The sequence below is a fragment of the Manacus candei genome, unplaced genomic scaffold (assembly GCF_025592945.1).
Source record: "Manacus candei isolate 608988 ecotype Guabito, Panama unplaced genomic scaffold, ASM2559294v1 h1tg000034l, whole genome shotgun sequence".
NCBI lineage: Eukaryota > Metazoa > Chordata > Aves > Passeriformes > Pipridae > Manacus > Manacus candei.
In genome coordinates, this window is record NW_026138082.1 from 8,096,470 (window position 1) to 8,115,714 (window position 19,245).

At 41.0% G+C, this 19,245-nt stretch overlaps 2 protein-coding genes across 5 annotated transcripts; both read right to left on the minus strand.

Annotated features, from left to right (window-relative positions):
• Positions 1–225: 225 nt before the first annotated feature.
• Positions 226–13,130, minus strand: SMPDL3A (sphingomyelin phosphodiesterase acid like 3A). Of its 4 annotated transcripts, XM_051792245.1 has the most exons (9): positions 12,759–12,904; positions 11,551–11,659; positions 11,075–11,288; positions 9,587–9,731; positions 6,618–6,714; positions 5,204–5,382; positions 3,916–4,096; positions 1,885–2,009; positions 226–738 (listed from the first exon to the last, which is right to left on the minus strand). In XM_051792245.1, exons 3-9 carry the CDS (start codon positions 11,116–11,118, stop codon positions 433–435), a joined length of 1,077 nt encoding a protein of 358 aa, XP_051648205.1. In that variant the 5' UTR covers positions 11,119–11,288; positions 11,551–11,659; positions 12,759–12,904; the 3' UTR covers positions 226–432. The 4 variants fall into 4 exon arrangements, with proteins under 4 accessions (XP_051648205.1, XP_051648206.1, XP_051648203.1 ...); XM_051792246.1 differs by lacking the exon at positions 11,551–11,659 and having other exon boundaries at positions 12,759–13,130; XM_051792243.1 differs by lacking the exon at positions 11,551–11,659 and having other exon boundaries at positions 11,075–11,201; positions 12,759–12,977.
• A 2,254-nt stretch (positions 13,131–15,384) lies between these two features.
• On the minus strand, positions 15,385–18,895 carry FABP7 (fatty acid binding protein 7). Its single transcript, XM_051792311.1, has 4 exons — positions 18,733–18,895; positions 17,896–18,068; positions 17,178–17,279; positions 15,385–15,748 (listed from the first exon to the last, which is right to left on the minus strand). The coding sequence occupies exons 1-4, from the start codon at positions 18,803–18,805 to the stop codon at positions 15,698–15,700; spliced, it is 399 nt and encodes a 132-aa protein (XP_051648271.1). The 5' UTR covers positions 18,806–18,895; the 3' UTR covers positions 15,385–15,697.
• Between the last annotated feature and the right edge of the window lie 350 nt (positions 18,896–19,245).

A 19,245-nucleotide genomic window follows, 5' to 3' on the forward strand; every position in this document is an offset into this window, starting at 1 on the left:
TGTGGGTTTTGCTGAATTCAGTTTGCAAATTGTGACAGCAGATGGTTGAAACCCGCCCCCATGAAAATTCCATGCCTGAAATGGTATTGCCTATGTTTACACACCCTGAGAAATAAGACTTGGATTTACAAAGAACCAAGTGAGTAACTTCTATTTCCACATGCTGTGATGCCTGTTATGCAGGGTACAGGACACTTGAAAACACAGCAAAGTATTTGGCCACTATTACATAGTCAATAAGCTTTTATTTAGATAATAAAGGACAACATGTTTGCAAGAAGAAAGATCTAGGGAGATTTACTGCTCCCCTGAAATTCAGAGAAGTTCCCCAGGTTCCCTGTCTGTACATCAGTGCTTGAGCGAAAGAACAAGTAGGTTCTTTGAATCACAGGCAAAGTCACTATCTGCATCAACTGCACAGAGATTTCATCTTCACGTTGCCTCCCGCTGGATACACTCTGTGTATGAAGAGTGATCTAAATATTGGATTGCACATATTTGGCAGGTCTTGCACCCCTCTTCACAGACAATGGTTTTGTCATAACTCACAATGAAGTTACTGTAATACTGCTTAAAGAGTGTGCTGTGTGGCATAGACAACTGTTTGGCCATTTCATATAGGCTTTCTGGCTTCAAGTCTTCAATGCCATAAGTTTTAGTCAGGATGTATTCTAATTTCCAGTTGGATTCATTTTTCTCATTGGCATCTCTGAGGTCCAAGTAAAACTGCCAAAGATCCTACAGTTAAAAAAAAAAAAAAAAGAAAAAAAAAGAGAAAGAAAGAAAAAATAGTCATGGCTGTATTGCTTTCTTCCCTGCTTCATTAAGTCTCTGGAGTGATATATTGATTAGGAAGCTGTCACTCCTCATTATTCACAAGCGAACAGAAGGTCATGTCCCACCCCAAGAGCTGGGCTTACACCCAAAGCTGGTGCTTGCAGTTCGGTAATGGTGGGGGGATGGGGAGGAGAAGAAAAAGGAGACACAAAAGGCAGCAGTGCCAGTGTTAGAGGTCTTTCCTGTCCAAACTCCTCTATGCTCATGTCTGCCTTAGGAGCAGGGCAAAAGGATAAAAAACAGAAGTCTCCTTTCTGCAGGCACTCCTTGAGGGGCAGAATGGAGAGAAAAAGAATGGCCCAGGGAGAATTTAAGGGAAAGGAAGAGATCTCGATGCAGGAGTGAAATCTGCACAAGAAAGGAGCAGCCTGTATTAGCATAGGTCTCCAGAGAGAAACCCCACTCCCAGTCAAGCTGCAGAGTGCATTGTCACTGAACTCAGTGGAGTGAAGATTTTATCCTGAACTACAGAGAGAAAGTCCAAGTCATTCAGAGCCAATATAATTATACAGGATTCACTTCATCTCCAAAAATCACAAGACTACAGAGTAAAAGTATTTTACCTTTTTTCCTTCTAAATTTATCTACCATTTCCCATAAAAAGTATAAACTCTATATAGGAAGATGCATGATTACAAGACATCATGGGGTTAAAAGTGCTTTTCTTCCTCTGCCCTTCTAGACCCTTTAGAAGCCTTTCATGGACTGCATCCCAAAGCTCAGGCTATCTTCAGCAAACAACAAGCCTAGGATTTGGGGTGAACCTCCTTCACAGTTGCAGAGCTCCCTGCAAATAGTTTTAGGATTTTGCCTAGAAAAATTCTGATTGTCTTTGATTCTGTGTCATAAGAATATTCCATTGAGAATAGAAGATAGTCCAGCAGGCACAGAAAGACAGATTTCCTTTCCTTTGCCCAGGAAGAAAAATTAAGAGTAAGCACCAAAGTTCCACCAATAGCCATGATACTACAAAGGCTGATATCTCACTGTAATTTTAAATTGCACTATATTTAAAGTCTTAAACAATGCTTTAAAATGTTTACTTACCAGCAAAGTATAATCAAGAATATCATACTGATACAATCTGACACCAGGGTTATTGGACTCCATTTGCCATACATTCTTCACTGGGGTTACAGCAGGTGCCACAAACAAGGAATTGACTGGCTTTTCTGCAGGAAAAAAAGAAGGTGAGGAGACAGTTTCCTTTCAATCATTTTTTCAAACAAATGTTTTTTTAGAGAACCAACACAGCAAGGACAAGAGTGACTGGCTTAAGGATATTAGCTTTTTTCCCCCCTGGATAAGCTATATCACTGTGAACTCCTATACTTCCAATACACAAACCAAAACTTGTGTCAAATACAACAGTACTCACTCCAGTGTGTACCACTTAAGTTTGTCTATACTAGAGGCTTCCCAACCAATTCAACTACCTGTGCAAAGTGTCTTGCCTATATGTGAAGTCTCTGCATTTTGCATATTTCTACTGAAGACATATTCAAAACCTTTAGCTGCTGTTTCCATACGGTATTTTACATGTCACTTTATGTGTTTATAATGTTATTAGAAACACCAGAGTCTCATAACGTGACCCTGACTTCATTCAGCTACACTAACTCAGCACCTAGCACATGAACACAGATCTTTACAGCAACTGAATTGCGAGGATGCAGATGGTTTTAATGAGACAGAATATGCAGGTAACCACATTGAGAGGTTCTCTGTGGAAGAAAGAAACCCTAACTATTCTCTTCTCTGACACTGCCACAGCAATGAAATCACAAGGTCAGTCTCCACATATGAGCAGAAGCTTTGAAAGCTTAGAAATCAGTAGATTCTTCTGGAGAAGACAAAACTGAGCTCTATCTCATTACACTGATGTTGGCTGCAATATTGCATTTGTCTTGAATTCTCTGGAATTCTGTCAAGAGGAAAATGTCATGAATAGAAGACAGACTAAAACTGTACAGATAAACACAATCTGTATGTAGCTACATGCAACTTCACTGTTTAAATCTTGTCAAAAGATGCAAAATTACTAAAATAATTTGGAAGCAGTTGCACATGTGAACTGTAATGACAAGCACCAAGATCAGTCTGTCCCCAGTGAAATTTGCAGTAGAGGTGATGATTTTAAGCATAAACGGGACAAGGTACAAAAAATGTAAATATGAGACTGCCTTAAACACCATTAAAAAAAATACAAAAAGCCAGTTCTTTCATTAGTCTGGATTCTTTTTACTGGAGATTAACTCCATAATAACACCATGTAAAAAGGTAAAAGATTTGGAATAGTGTTACCCTGGTCATCATTTCGGGCATAGTTTTTATAAGTTTATATAAAACATAGATGAAGAGCCAATTAACATTTGGGTATTTTACATAAAGCAAAGCAACGGATCTCTCATTGTTCTATGCTACAGACACAACTTGTTAGATATCTTCTGTTAGAGATGTTAGAGTGCTCCATATAGCCATGCCCATGCTTCAAACTAAGGGATTTCAAAGCAATAAACAAAAATTTCAATGTGGGTGATTTTCTTGAAGGGAAATTAGCTGATCTAAGAGATGCAACAGGCAGAGACTTTCTTTCCTCTGCCTCCTGCTTACCCTTATCTTAATTAACTTTGAAGCAGCAGGAAACTCAGCAGAGAGGCACAGTAATGATGCAGGAAACACAGGAACATAGAGCATGTCTAGCTGGCCTGAGAACATTCCCTTTGACACATTACACAATAGCAACTGGCTAGTATAATTTGCCCGTGTCACTGAGTGGAGAGGAAAGACTAGAAATGCCTGTCTAGGCATAAGCATTCATTAAAAAAAAATAGATTAGGAAGCTAGAGGAGTCTCTTCTGACTTCAATAAAAAAAGACAGTCTGCCTTGCAAGATTCTCTTTGGAAAAAGAATGGCAGTGTGTGAGACTTGAACTCTTGCAGGTATATAGCAGTATTTCCCAATTTCCTTTTTTCCAATTATTTATAACAGAAGCTGACTAGGAAAAACATGCAAGAAAGTATTAATTTGCTTTTAATCAGGAAGAAAAAGATTCAGGAGTCAGCAAGCATCATTACCTTCTTCATCCAGGAGGACCATGATACTATCTCTATGAGTATGTCCAAAAAACTGGCCCGCGATAACACTACTGTATTTGCGAAAAATCTTTACCAGTCTCTCATTGTAATACTCCCTTATAGCTGTAGTATTCCTTGCATATGGCAAGTATCCTACCGGTACATGACCTATTATATATACCTAAGGAATTAAATACAGAAAGTATGATTAGCACCTTCATTTGAAACTTACACTTTTAGCTGTAACCTAATAATGGTTACCACATTTTCATAATAATGCTGTCTCAGAAATGTCATTCTGAAAGATGTAAATCATGACAGTTTTTTTTATATAAAATACAAACAGTACGAATGTTCAAATTCATAATATCAATTAAGTATATTATTAGAGGAAAATAGTTCCAATAAATCTACGCATGATTTTAGGCCTAAGGAAAATGTTATCAATTACTTCAAATGAAAAAATTTAGTTACTAGGGCAAGACTTATAATTTGGCATCTCAAGAAGATAGAAGGAAAAACTTATGTTCAAGTATCACAGTGCCTGTATAGTCAGAGAGTCACCAGAAACATGGAAAAACTAGTTAAAACCCCTCTGTCTGAGGCAGAGGCTTAGTGCCAACTGCACACACCAGCTAATATGCTGCAGAGTTTCATGAGGAAGGGAAATCTCTCCTTTCTCCTGACTGGACTATAATATTTTTTAAATTAAAACACTGCAGCAAAATGTAAACATGTTTCAAATTAAACACATCTTCTGCTCAGATGATGATCCAATCCCTGCACCAATCAATCAATCAATCTATCAGGAGCCAACAATTTATAACTTCACTTCAAAACCTGAGTAATATACTATAACACTCAAATGAGAGCAATTGCGCAGCTTGGCTAAGTTTTGTGGTTGACAAACTCCTTTCTAATTTCTATTTTTGATACTTTTAATTATATTAAAATGTAAATCAAACATGCTAGCTTTTGTCTTAGGCCAAGAGTGTAGATTTTAAAATTAAAGACTATGGGTAAAAAAGCTAAGAAACTGGCTTCTGCAGTATTTTACATAGTAGGAAAGAAAAAGTATTTTACTGTATAATTTGAGAAACTTCATTAGAGAAACTTCATTCAACTATTTTATTAATTGTTGCAGTATAATGTGCCTATCCAAAGAGAAATTATTAAAAAATAAATTTTAATTTTTTAGTATCTTTGGCAGCATTAATATTCTTCTAGAAGCATGTTTATATTTTCATTGTCTCTACTTCTTCTGATGGGTTCTGTTCATGGCCCCTACCTTTTCCTTGTTTTGTGAAGAGGTTTCAAGTATTGCCTCCAGCCAGGCAAACTGGTTGGCTGGGTCAGTGATATTCACAGTTAGGCTGTTGGGGCTGTAATATAAATTTGTGTTCAGACTGATTATCCTGAGCAGTTGAGAGCTATCACCGGATTCAAACAGCTGTGTGTAGAAGCCACCTGTGAAAACAGGACCAATATCCTATGAAAAATGAAAGGCTTCAAGGCACAACTTTACAATCAAAGTATGCCACTGATAAAATACCCAGCCTTACTCTTTCTAATAGATTACTGATGCTTAATCAAGCCACATATCACCATATCACAACAGAACATCTTAACAACGTTTTCAGCCACATTTTAGTATAAATTGACATTGAATTATTTATGAATTCTTGCCTGTAATTGCCTTTGTGTTTAATTGACAGTATTCAGATGCAATTATCACATGCAAGAAGTGCCCTCTAATGTTTCTTCCACACTGAGATACAATAGTTGTTAAAAGTCCCACATTTCTTGAAATAATGCAAACGTACAGGCTCCTCCAGGAAGAACTGTTTGAGTTTAGTAGCCTTGTACTTTGAAAGTCATTTAACTTCAGACTGGTAATATGATGAAAAGTAAAGATCACATTTTTCAATTCTAGCTCCCAAAACTCTCCACAGCATGCTGAGCTTCTTCATGGGTGTAACTTCATAGTTCAGTGGAGCTACAGCAACAGAATTATAATATACGTGAATTTATGGTCTGCTCTTTGAGTTTTATTATCCTTCTTAAAGTTTCCACTTCCATTCTTATCCCGAGGTTGTTCTCATTCAGGACACAAACCCACAAATTAAACTTCCAAATCCCTAATGTTTGAGTGGATTGGAAAATGGGTTGAACTTTTCAGTCCTTTGCTAAAAAGAACAATCTTAATTAGGATATCAGTATTCTCCCAAGTAGTAAGTTGGACATAAATGTTAACAGTATAATCACCATGACTATGTGCTATCATAACCTGAACCAAAATGTACCTATTCAATATGCTCTGAAATACATATAGCATTAAAACAGAAACATCATTTTAACAGTTTTTTACAACCAAAGCTAAGTTTTCTTGTGCATCCATACACCTTCATCTAAAAAGTATTAAGAGGTATTAAAGTCAGAAAGGTATTTCACATGCATTGGTACAATGTCAATAACACTGTACATCTCTACAAGAAGCAATAATTATTGCATCAGAAAGGAATACATGTATTTTGAATATAGGCATTGCCATTGAAAAAGATAAGTAACTTCTTCCAGGAGAAGCATTACAAATAATCCATTGTTCTGATTCATCCTATGAGACTTAGCTAAACAAACAGCTAATCCATAGAAACATTACTTTCCTAAACCTGAGCTTCACAATGCATTACTGCCATATTTACCTTTTCTGAAGGTATTGATTGCTTCATCATTTAGCCAAGGTTTCCAGAAATCGGCAACAGCATTGTAAACTTCACTGGTAGTTACAGGAAGCTGATCCTGTGAGAGAGGAGAATCTGGCTAAATCTTAGCATTCGGACACACAGACAAAAAAAACCCACTAAATTATCCTACCTGGTCTCTTGCATAACATGTAAGTGTATCCAGCCATCACCAGGAGGAATTCGAGAAAGGAAAAAACCAACTTCTGAACATCCAGTATTGCTGATCAGCTTCAAATGCCTAAACTTAGTCAGAACTGACTGCATGGCCTCATTAATGCACTGATAAACTAACACCAGAAATATGTGAAACTTTAGGAATACAGCAGAATGGAAAACCATACATTCTGCAGAATTAATAAACATATCAACTGACAAGTCAAAGTCTAAAAATAGTCTCTTGGATGAAAAGCTTGAAGGTAAGCTTCTCTTAAAGAAGGTGATTTTTTCAAGAACTTGGGGTTCATAGCAGCTCCTTAAAACTCCACTATGGCCCTCAGACACATTCAGAGGAAATTGGCAAATGTTGCTGTGGTGTCCTGTAGTTCTAGTAACAAAGTATTTAAAATATAAAAGAAAAAGTTTTGTCAATGTTTTCTCCCACGGGTTTTAATTAGGACTGTAGCACTCTTCAGCCTGAGCCACAGCCTGTTAAGAGCCATGCTCTGATCTAACCCTGACAGAAAGATACCAGCCTGTCCTAACAGGGGTTGAAAAACAGGAACAGCATTGCAGTGCATGTTTTCTTAAACATAAATTTGACCTTTCCAAGATCTTTGAAACTAAACCTAGGTTGTTAGAGGCTTAGGTAGTAAGCCTCTGTCTAGGAGCAGTGCAATCAGACGTCTGTTGAGAAATTTGCTGCTTGCAGTGCACAGACATCAGTTATTAGGACCGCTTTGAGCCAGACCTAACAGTCACTAAGACACACAGCAAAACCTGATCTCAGATAAGAGATCATGTTATGGACTGAAGGTGGTTTGGACTCAGGCAAGCCAGTGTTCTGTGAACTGCTAGACAGCAGTTGGGGAATTTGTTTTAAGCAGGGGCAAGGGTGTGAAGCAAATAAGACAATGCAGAAAGACTTAGGTCACAATATACGATCTGAAAGGTATCCCAATGCTTGATTATACTGAGTAGTGTTTATAACATGTTCTGCAAGAAAAATCACCCAAGACTCTTCAGTTGTTAAGACAGTTCAGAACACAACTGGGAACAATAAAATTCTTCAGTGTATGGTGAGCACGCAGCTCTCACACTTGCTTTGGAGCAGCCCACAGTGTGTGTCTTGTTCCACATCACTTCCAGCCTACAGGACATTTGCCATGCATGTCCATATGAAAAAGAGAAATGTCATAACTGCAAAAAACAAACGTTGAACCAATCAAAACAGATGAAATGACCCCATAGTGGGGATATTCTGATCCCATGGCATTTTTCAAGCAGTAACTGAAAAGCATGCCACTTCTGCACATTGGTGAAGCATGCGATTTCAAAGCAAAGTATCACACAAACTGTGTGGCTTTGCACAGAGAAAACTACAACAATCACCAGTTATTCAAATCACCTGACTGCTTCAAAGTCCTATTTGCTGCCCATCTGCCCCTCCTGAGCATCTTTTTTTCTATTTTCAGATTTAATTTCGCAAGCAAAATTCATATTTGTTGAAGAAGTCCCTACATTCTTTGTCTACAAAGTTATTGTATCTAGTTTTTTTCTTCTATATCAAAGGAGACTGCTGAATGACAACTATTATCTGTTTAGACATTTTTAAAAACAAAACAAAATGAAAACAAAACAGAGTCCTCAGTTAAGGGGTTATTTATCAAACCAGAGGTTTCCAGTGAACCAACCTGTCCTCATCAGTGCACCTGACAAGCCAACACAAAACTACCACAGTAAGAACCCAAGAGACTGAAGTCCCAGTTTGTTTTGTACGCTCACATTTCCAGTATATGTCTAGCTCTTATTTTTGTTTCGCATGTTTCCTTTTCCCACTCTCTCAAGCACCTCTGTTACTCTTCAGTCTGGAAACCACTAACTCCAGCAATGACACAGGAAATTATATAATTACCTACTACACCAACATATACCGTGACAGGCCTAATGAATAACACAGAAAGCTGGAATAAATCCTTTGGGGTGTGAAAGGGTGTTACTGAATTCCCATGAGGCATTTCAAACAAAATATTTTAGTTGACCTGCTCCCCATCCCTTCTGATCCCCTCAGATCCAATGACAGCATTTGCTTCTGAGTCCTGTGTGCTGCCAGATCAACCCACAACATGCTTGAAAGGACACATGAAGCAACTGTTTACTTTTGAGCTATGCCAAGAACAATATTCACAGTACACTCAAAGCGAAAAAGTCCTCAGCTGCACATAGAAATATTCACATTGATGATTCAGGGGCTAAAGGTCCAATAAGGAAAGAAAAAATAGACATATTTTTAATAATAGTGGCAAAACTACAGGGACATTACAAAAATTCTGCCATTAGTTTGGTAAAAAAAATAAATCCAGTGATGCCAGCAGACAGATTTCCAGCAGGACTTTCAGTACACCTTGAAAGTTATCACAGGCTCATAGATCCATTAATGATGTAATTTCTGATAGATTACACATGCATGACTCATACAGCAATAAAAAAATAAGCATGTATTAACTATTTCAACATATGGTGGTTCTAAGCCATGAGGAACAATTAGCAGTGAATTCACATGATCTCAGGCCACGTACAGATTTTACCTGGCATCAACCTTTCCTCGGGTAAGAGCACAAAGAGAGAGATTTAGTTTCTGTTCTACAGCAGAACTATTGATAATTTTAAATGCTAACTGAAGAATTGTAGAATTCTGTTTCCAGAATAATTTCTGAGGCCTTAGGAACACACTCAGTATGACGTATAAAAAAATAGCTAACTTGTTTTACCTGTGGCCAGTAGTCATGATTGCCCAAGGCCGGGAAAACCTGAAGATCTGGAAAGAAATTACGAATTGTAGAACTCATATTGCCAATGATGCTAATGACCAACTTCGTGGAGAGCTCTTTTACAGGAACATGAGGAGGGCTATCTCTGAAAAAGAAAAAGGCTTTATTAACAAAGGTTTGTTAGCAACATAAGGAAAGGCAAAAAATTCTGCAAACACATCTACATTCTAGCATGTAAGGCTACTATACTTTTTTATTAAAACCACAGAATTGCTTGAAAGACTCATTGCAGAGGCTTTAAAAAAGTGCAAACGAGCAGACTAATGTTGTTTCATATCATAGTGAAGACTTCTTAGAAATTAAACTAATTTAATGCCATCATTTTGAGCTACTGTGCAGTTTGGGTTATATGTCTTTCATCACCTGCACAACTTTGCAAGTTTCTTTTTTTCCTTTTAACAACATCCTGTTGAAAATTAAGTACGATAAGGTAAGTGAAACAAATTCATCACTTATCTTCATATATTAGTATTTTTTAACACCCTTCCCCAGCAAAATTGACACAACATAAACAAACTAGTTCTCACAAACACTCAAAACTATTAATCTCTTTGATAAATTATCTGTTGAGCTATACCATAAAAAACTATGTGATGGTAGAATTCAGAGTTTTCCTATGGCAGAAGAGTACATCAATGCTATCTTTCATGAATACCTAGAAAGTAACAGGGCATAGTACTATCAAGCTACTCATATGCCTCCCTTTCACACTTCTTTCTCCAGTCCCATTGCTAAGGCACAAAAAGCTTCACAGGTAACACCTCTGTGAGAGTATTATTATGCTCACTTTCTAATATAGAAGATTGGAACAGGAAAGGTAAATGCTTTTACTCAACAGAGTAAAATGATAGTACTGAAGAGAGAGGCAGCAACTATGACACTGTTACCCTCCCCCTGAGAGCTGCTGATCTAAAATCCATACAGGCACCAAACCAGAATGGTAACTTCATACATTTAAAAAAAAAAAAAAGCATAAGCTATAGTATTGCTTGATTCTAGTTACCTCTTAAAGAACTAAATACAATGTAGTTACAGGGTATCTTCTAAGAAAGGATGCACTTCAGATGCAGACCTGAAGATGTACAAAATTCACTGCCTCCCGTAATAATTAATTCCAGTCAGTTATTGCCCTGACCTTTCTTTTTGTTTTTTCCATTTTCCACCCCCCCTGCACCATTTCTATTAACTTACACTAACACAGCCATGTGGTAAATACCACAATGAACAGTCCAACAATTAATACAGAGATCAAAGTCTGCTCCTGAGGCCTTATATTCTCAGTCTTCCACCTAGTAGCCATTTGGACAACTAAAGGGACAACTAGTGTTTGTGAGATACTGAACTCAGATCTGTTGGTGCAAATATAGACTTGTGAATTACCGCACTATGTGGCTATCCCGCTTTAACTGCAATGACATGAACACTTACCCTGTCCAAATCATGAATGAAACCTGCTCTTTTGAATCCTTCATGAATGTAAATGCTGACAAAATAAGTTGATAAGGAGAATCACACAAAAAATCTCCAAATGGGCCTGGGTTGGAGGCATTGGCTCCTTTGGAAGAAGAACAAACTTTGGTGCGATCAGGGGTAATGTGATAAGTCGGATCTAAATGTAGATCGGATACATGCCAGAACTGCCCTGTTTTCAGAAAACAAAGATTAAAGAAAATGCATTATTTGCATCTGAACTGGATATACAAGGGTAATGCCAAGTTTGCTCCAGGTTTCTACTGCTATTCCTCTTTAAACTTTTGAAAAGGAGAATAAATTTAACAAATTGTTGATCAGCCTGTTTGATAAGTGTAGGCAAGTTCTGCATTCCTGACAAGAGTCGAGTCCTTCATGTAGTCTACTTAGAAAAACTGAAAACAGAGGCAGAGGCATGGGTTTACACTATTTACCAGAAATAAAAGGGAGATTGGAAGGAACTGAAAAATCAGCTCTTTTTCATTAATAGCAATCTGGAAACTGCAGAGTAGAGGAGGCAATAGAAGGACTTCTCCACTTCACCTGAAAAGAGAGGGAGTTGCATTTTAATTATTTTTCCAGAGCTTCCCTGGCTGGAAGCTACTATAAAAGATCAGAGCCTAGAAAGAATGGCAAGAAACAGCATGTGTGCAAAAATTTCAAAGCTCTTCTCCTCAGCAGCCACAGTAGCAGAGACTGGGCTTCTCACCATAGAGCAATGTGTCAGCCTTACCACTGTTTTCCAGGCTGACATGTTCTCAGCCATGGCTACACAGCACTGCACGGACAAAGGAGCTGAGAAGTATAGGAATATGATGAACAAGGTGAATGAAGTCTGTATTAGCCTATAAGCCTTCAAGTTTCATGTAAAATAAGAGTAATTTCTTTCTGTCCGTTTCAAAGCACTTGGTAAAGGCTTTGATACGTATGTATCTGGGGCAGTGGTTGTGAAACAGGGACGGATATAAATTGATTTTTCCCAAGGTCACATGCCCACTCTGTGGCTGAGCAGGCACCACGCAGCTCTACCCCGTGGAGCTTTATTTCAGGAAGCAAAAACCAGCAGCGTTCTTCAAAATCTGTAAAACTGTGACTCATACGATTAGGACTCTCAGAAACGCCAGGACACTGCTGCGTGTTCGGTCCGAGGCAAGTGTGAGAGACACGGAATGAAAATTCTGTGGGAAACCATTTGGGAGCACTCACCTGCGTACACGGCCGTACCAGGGGCCACGGCGGGCAGAGCGTGTGTTTGCTGACAGCACGGAGCCCGGACGCGGTGTTTGCAGTGCATGCCCCGGGACACCGCGCCACAGGCAGGGCCGCGCTCACCTCACCTCACCCCACCCGCCGGATAACTGGATATAAACCCCACTTAACCCCCCGTACCTGAAAAGCGCCGTGTTTACTGATCTAACAGCCACGTGCAGCTGGAGCCACTTGGGACAGGGAATACCGCGGCAGGGGGCTAAGCGCGGGCAGCAGTGCCGCCAGGGGAGAGGAAAGGAGGCACAAGCGGGGAGCGCGCACCCCAGCCCCCCCGCCGCCGGGCCAGCAGTGCCCCCGGCCGGGTCTGCCTCCGCCGGGCCGCCCTTCGCCCGCCTCCCCCGGCCTCCGGAGGCGCTGCCCCCCGCCGACTCACCCACGGCGGAGCGGGGCTGCGGGCCGGCCGGTGCCGCCTCCAGCGCGGCGCAGAGCAGCGCCAGCCCGAGGGCCACCCGCAGCTCCATGTCGGCCGTGCGGGAGCGCCTGGCCCGCCGACGGCTCTGCTCATGTGACTGCCCGGGAAAGGGGCGAGCCCCGAACGGCTTGTGCAAGCCCCGGCCCTCCGCGGCCTCGCCGGGGCCGCCGGAAACCACGGCGCCGCGCCCGCCCGCCCGGGGCCAGCAGCCGCCCCGGGCCGCGGCCCCCGCCCGCTGCCAGGCGGCGGGTCCCCAAGGGGCGAGCTGCTGTCGCCTCGGCCGGCCGTGCCCGCGGTGACCTTGAGGGGAGCTCGCAGGAGCCAAGCCTGGCCGCGGGCAGAGCTCAAGTCAGAGCACCGGCTGTGAGGCGGCCTTGAAGGAAGGCTGCGCTCAAGACACCCCACACCTCAAACCTCTCTTGGAAGGATGGATCCCGGTTACTTAAGATGCTTTAAAATAAGAAACTAAACAAAACAAAAAATTGATGAAATATGCTATGAAGTACACGTTTAATACAGCTTAAGGGAAGTGATGAGATGTACTGTAAATATGAGTCTCCGCTGCCAAGGCTTTATGGTAGCAAAGCTGCTGTTTATCGCTGAAGTCAGAGTAGTTTTGTCTAGAGTACTTGCTGTCAATTTTAGGAGCAGATCACAGTAGCGGTGTCATGGATCCTGTGGTTGCCCTCAAATGTCACAATGCTCTGTATGCTATTCTGTTCAGATCTGCTTTCCAGGGCTCTGCAAAGCTGTTTTATTAGCAGCAGCTGGAAGTCCCATGTGTCATTTTTTTCACTCCTCTGAGCAGTGTCACAGGCACTACTTCTCCACGTTTCTCTCCTTAATTTGACATTAATGTTATTTATCTTTAGAATAGCAAAAGACTTTACCAATAAGCTTCACGATGGTTTCATATTACATATAGAACTGATGTCTGTAGGGAAAAGTAGCCCTTGTTTAAAAGCAACTGTAATGTAAAATATTTACCGTTCAAGGTTTATTCTGAAATGCAACATCTCTGCATTCATTTCCTCATATTTAATGAAACCCTTTTTTTTTTTTTAATTAATGACTCCACAAATTACTTGTTGTGAAGATGAATGCCAATATTGAGGAGGCAAGTCTGTTTTTCCCAGAGAAGAAGGAAATGCAGCTGCTGCCACCTTTCTCAGAAGGGGTGGCTGGGAAGGACAGCCATGTGGCACGAGCACCCACAGGCAACAGTGGGAAGGCAGATAAAAGCTGCATCAGATACTGAAGCTGAGGATTAAATGAGCTAATAAAACTGAAGGGCAGAAGATGCTGCTTAAACATAGCTTGCACTGTAGCAGCTAAGCAGCCCAGAAGAGCTCCCCATACCACTGGAGCAAGTTCTACTTTCCATTTCTCTGATGAAAGTGTTTGCTCCAGATTTTAAAAACTACCAATAGCCACCAAATAAAACATATCTTTAATGGTTCATAATTAAGGACTCTCTTCTACCTGTGTAGTGTTCCCCACAAAACAGACTTGGATCTTCCTTTCAGACAGCTTCTTTGTGAAAAAATAAGCTAATAACATTGAATTTTATAGTTGTGTGGGTTAGGTGCCTGTTATGTCTGAACTTTTATCAGATGAGTGAGATGGGCTACCCACATTATCCTACCTATCCAGGGAAGTCAACAGCATGTTTCCATAATATCACACAGGAGACCTGAAGGATGATACAGTGCAGGATTAGGCCTGGGAGTTGGGCTCAGCTGTGCCTTTGTTTGCAAGGCTATAGGTAGCTACATCTCCATGTGGTTCACTGACTCAGTGTGTAGAAAACATGGACTCTCTAAATAATCTCCTCCCTGCTGCCAACAACCCATTCCAATTTTCTTAATAATCTGAGGCGTAAAGTGAGTTTTCTTACTCTGGTCTTTTAAGGAAATATTGGTCAGGCATAGGGTTTTAATTTATCGTTTTTAAGCAGCATTTTTATTTTAAATTGCTCACAGTGCAAACTGTTATCTCTCTCATACATATTAGCTATAAAAAAACAGGTCAGGGAAGGGAATTTTGGTAGGTTTGTCTTGTACTGTTTTCCTGCCATCCTTGTGGAGACTGATGAAAGAGTTATTTATCATGTTGACCCTTTCCTCTGACCCTATGAAAGACTTCAATATTCGCATATTAGCAAAGAAAAGCCCAAAAAAAACCCAAAAAAACAACCCAACAAAAAACCACAACCAAAAAACAAACCTATCAAAACAAATTAACTCTCTTAACTACTAAACCCAAAACTCTATGATCATCCCAACAAAGTCTGTCTGTCTACTGACCTTAGCCTGCATTGGGAAACAAATTCCCAGTGAAGAGGGGAGCTGAAACTGGCTTGAGCATCTTACTTCTTTGTCTACATAAAGACAGGGACTTGATCTTTCTCCAGCAAAAAGAAGCCACTGAAGTAAGTCTGTTTTTCATTTCCCATAATACTCTACACCACATAGAAAGGCTGCTGCATCATTGCGGTGCATACTTTTCCATCCTTAAACTCAGAAAAGGAACTTTGAACACCTCCCTCCAGAACACTGGAATATTAGCTGATTAAATACCAAAGGAGCACATGTTTAAAAAATGTTTTAATTTCTTTTTGATTTGCATTCCAAAACAATTCACATTTTTCCATTTACTGTAATAAAAAAAAAAAAAAAGAGGCAAGTGTTTCAGAAATTTAATGCCAAGTTTAACCTGTTTCACTATAGAGCACAAGCATGCCAATTTGATGGCATAAAGTTGTTTTTATATAAAAAACACTCCCCAAAACTCTTTATTAACCTTTCATGCCAGAAATGTGCATTTTAGCTATGCTCGATTATGGACGGGACATTAATCCATCCAGCAGAAGTAACATCTGGACAGAGGTCACGTAAACTCTACGCTTTCTCATAGTGGCGAACAGCAACCACATCACCAAAGGTGAGAGTCTGCAAGTCCAAGGAAAAGACAGACATGTTAGATGCTGGACTATTTTCTGTAATAACACATATTATGAAGGCCATGGTACAACAAGTTCAGTTTACATTGTGTAATTTATAGAAAAATAAATTGGTCTAGCTTGACATTTTGAATGAAGAAGCAAAGCCTTAGTTTAGTTTCCATAAGAAATGAAACTTTCTCCTTGCTACTTTCACACCCAGGAAGCACATAATGCACATTTACAAGGGCAGTACAAGTGAGGTTAGAATTTAAGTTTTTCAATATAGCATTGTTTTAGTACACTTGTTTTCCCAAAGCTGATCACACCAAGATGTAAAATTTAAAATTTGAAGTCCTCTATACCCCTATTCTATACTGTTATGCATAGGTATATACTTAAGGAGAATCTTGCACTAAAAAATGCATTCTATGCCCTGTGAAGCTAGAACTAGCAGATACTATAGTTGCTGCAATTGTGTAGAACACTAACTACAGTATGCATTCTGGAAGTATTTCCTGAAGTAGAACAGGGCACCTCAGAATGTTCAAATTCCAAAGGAAAAGGTTTTCTGTATATGTGTAGCTATTTCAAAAAGCAAAGCATGTGTATTCCCTTGAATCTCTTGCCACATTGTGTTGCATTGACTGTATGCTTTAAAGTTTGTATTATTTGCAACAGTCTCCATCCATGCAGATACTCTCTGAAGTATGCAGGAAACAAACTAACTGGTTTTCTCCAGAGACCAAGTGTGATACATTAGTATAGCTGAAGACGTTTTTTTGAAAGCTACATTTCTGTGCCAAAAATAAGCATGAGAAGTGCTACTGTGGACATTAGCTATAGTAACTTATAACATTTATTCGCCCTATACTCCAGTTTCTGAAAAGCTGGGAAAATAACGTGAATTTAAACTGAGATTTTTCTCTATACAACAGCTGTTTATTGTAGTTTATAAAAAGATAGGAGGACTAAACCCTTTATTATTAAATATGAAAATGCCATTACCTCCTGCAATATTGTGATTTTATTTTCACAGGGAAATACTTATTTTGTGTAATAAACTATTTATGTGTGCATGCTTAAAGTTTTCAAAGAAATCTGAAATATCACTGGCAACAGATAATTTCCTATATAATCAACAACTTTGTATCATTACCAGAACTTTTTTTCTCAGGTATTTACATAAAAGTCTAGAAAGAACATATACACTCTGGAAATCCATAGCCTGACTTGCCTAAAACCACTAGCAGTTTTTTAGTTGTCACTAAGAGAAGACACAAAACAAAACAACTATTTGAAAAATCCCTGCTAGCTTTCCCTGCTAATTAGTTTAAGGATTTGTGTCTAAGTAACACTATCTGTTCACAAAGCTTGAGATAAGGGTAAGTGAGAAGTGTTAGTGGTACATTCGAACGCTCAGGGAGCTTTATACTTACCATTACCATTTTGCCATCCTTTATTTCTCTCACGAAGTTTGTCTCTTTGCCGTCCCATTTCTGTACGTGCACTAGCTTGTCTCCATCCAGGGTCATAACTGACTGTGAGATACCAAGAAACACAAAGACCTTCATTTATTTGGAATATTTGGGATTCTGCTCACACATTCTATTGAATTCTCTTCAATAGATGGATGTGGATCTAGAATTATAAAGTAGTCCTAGCCATTTTCAAGCCAAGGCTATGAATCATCCTTGTTTTAAGCATGAACTCCACACAATTCTTGTTTGTGTCAAAGGATGAAAAAGTTGTTTCCTTCAAGTTCCAGTCTCACAAGAACCTGCTTCAGATGTGCTTTGGGATAACGTTTCATGTTAAGCCCCCAAAGGTGCAGTAAAAAAAGAAATTTGACTATTTCGACTGGAAAAAAGTTTTGCCAAATTGTATTCAGATTGAGAGAAAAGCGGGCAGCTAACACAATTCGTCGACACTGGAAGACAGACAGGGAGCTGGGGAAAGGACACATTGATTCAAGCAAGACGGTAAGCGGGCTGGGCAAGCAAAATGCAATCTTGCCCTTTTTTACCGTCCTTCGCAGTGCTACAACTAGTAGTAGCAGAAGTTACATTTTTTTCCCTTTGACCCTACCAAAGATAGAGCCTCGGGGGCGGGGAGGAAGAAGAGAAAAGAGGCCACTGCAGCCCAGAGTTCACTTACTTTGCAGTTTCTATCATCGGGGGTAGTTTCATCAAATTCCTCTCCAAGTTTACAGCTGACTTCTGTGTTTTTGAAAGTGCTTTGAGTCCTGATCACTACTTTGTCCCCCTCGCTGCTGATAATCACAGTGGGTTTAGTCACATTCCCCACCTGCCGTGTTGCAAACCCCACTCCTAGACCATTCAAGGACAAAGAGAAATCCATCAGACCTTCGTGTTTTTATATATTTTTTCTTTTAGCCACACATCGAGGTACAGAAATCTCTCCTCCCGCTCTACAATTGTAAGCCATCCCTGTGCAGTGCTGCTTTCTGCTTCGCTTGTGCCCTGGTACCGACATTATCCATCGGTACTGCGCCCCCCCTCGCCCCCCGCTGTAGCTCCGCGCCCCCCTCGCCGCCACCGCACCCCGTCCGCGGTCACCCCTACGGCCTCGATCGCTTCTGCTCCTCTGAGTTTCAGTTCCTTATCACTCCAGCATAATGATTTCTTTTGTGTTTGTTTGTTTCCAGCTTATCCGCAAGCAGCATGTGCCCGGCTTTCACACGCATCTCCTCGCCCGGGGCCATCTCCCGGAGCCTCTCCACACAGGACGGCTCCCACGCAAGCACACCCGCACCCCCCGCCTGAATGAAGCAGCGAAGTAGCTCTGGGGTTAGAAGCACAGCCGTCTCAAACAACCTCCCTCATCACCACTACTGCTGCCTATGCCTCATCTACATCTCCGGCAGTGGGGGGGGTCCTTTTAAATTTTGTTGTTTTTTTTTTTTTTTTTTTTTTTTAGTATGGTGCAAAATTCCAAGGTCTCCTAAAGGTGCCGCCGCCCGGCCGTACCTACCCAGGGCCTTCATGTACTCGTCGAAGTTGTGGCTGTCCACCAGCTTCCAGGTGCCGCAGAAAGCCTCGACCATGGCGGCCGGCTGCGTGATCCGAGCGCGATGCCGGGGGTGGCAGAAACGCCGGTCCTACCGCGCCGCCCCGCATTTAAAGCAGGCGCCCGGCGGGGGGCCGGGGGCGGGGGGCGGCCGCGGTCCGCCCCCGACGGCCCCGCGGAGACGCCCCACACCGCCGGGGGTGGGCGCTCCCCGCCCCGGGGAAGGGGCGCGGTGGTGCCCAGCCGGGACACACGGCGGGACGCGGAGGGGAAGGGAGAGGAAAGATTGAAGCACTGCTCCTCACCCGAGCCTCCCCGGGGGCACCCCCATCGGTCCCCGTTGCTATCCCTAAATGTAAAGTAACACGGTGGAAAAAACAGAAGCGGGCACCCAACGTGAAAGACTCCACTGAGGATCACAATGCCACCGAGTTTTCCCATGAAGATTTTCAACCCCAGTTTGGTGTTGGCCAAGTG

What these genes read in the sequence shown, in the direction of transcription:
- FABP7 (XM_051792311.1), bottom strand. Translation starts at nt 18,805, where the DNA reads ATGGTCGAGGCTTTCTGCGGCACCTGGAAGCTGGTGGACAGCCACAAC. An exon ending in CGAGTACATGAAGGCCCTGG is followed by an intron (nt 18,069 to 18,732) that starts GTAGGTACGGCC and finishes TGAATGGTCTAG; the next exon opens with GAGTGGGGTTTGCAACACGG. An exon ending in AGGATGGCAAAATGGTAATG is followed by an intron (nt 15,749 to 17,177) that starts GTAAGTATAAAG and finishes TTGGACTTGCAG; the next exon opens with ACTCTCACCTTTGGTGATGT.
- SMPDL3A (XM_051792246.1), bottom strand. Translation starts at nt 12,846, where the DNA reads ATGGAGCTGCGGGTGGCCCTCGGGCTGGCGCTGCTCTGCGCCGCGCTG. An exon ending in GCAGCCCCGCTCCGCCGTGG is followed by an intron (nt 11,289 to 12,758) that starts GTGAGTCGGCGG and finishes TTCTGAAAACAG; the next exon opens with GGCAGTTCTGGCATGTATCC. An exon ending in GGTCCTCCTGGATGAAGAAG is followed by an intron (nt 2,010 to 3,915) that starts GTAATGATGCTT and finishes TTTTTCCTGCAG; the next exon opens with AAAAGCCAGTCAATTCCTTG.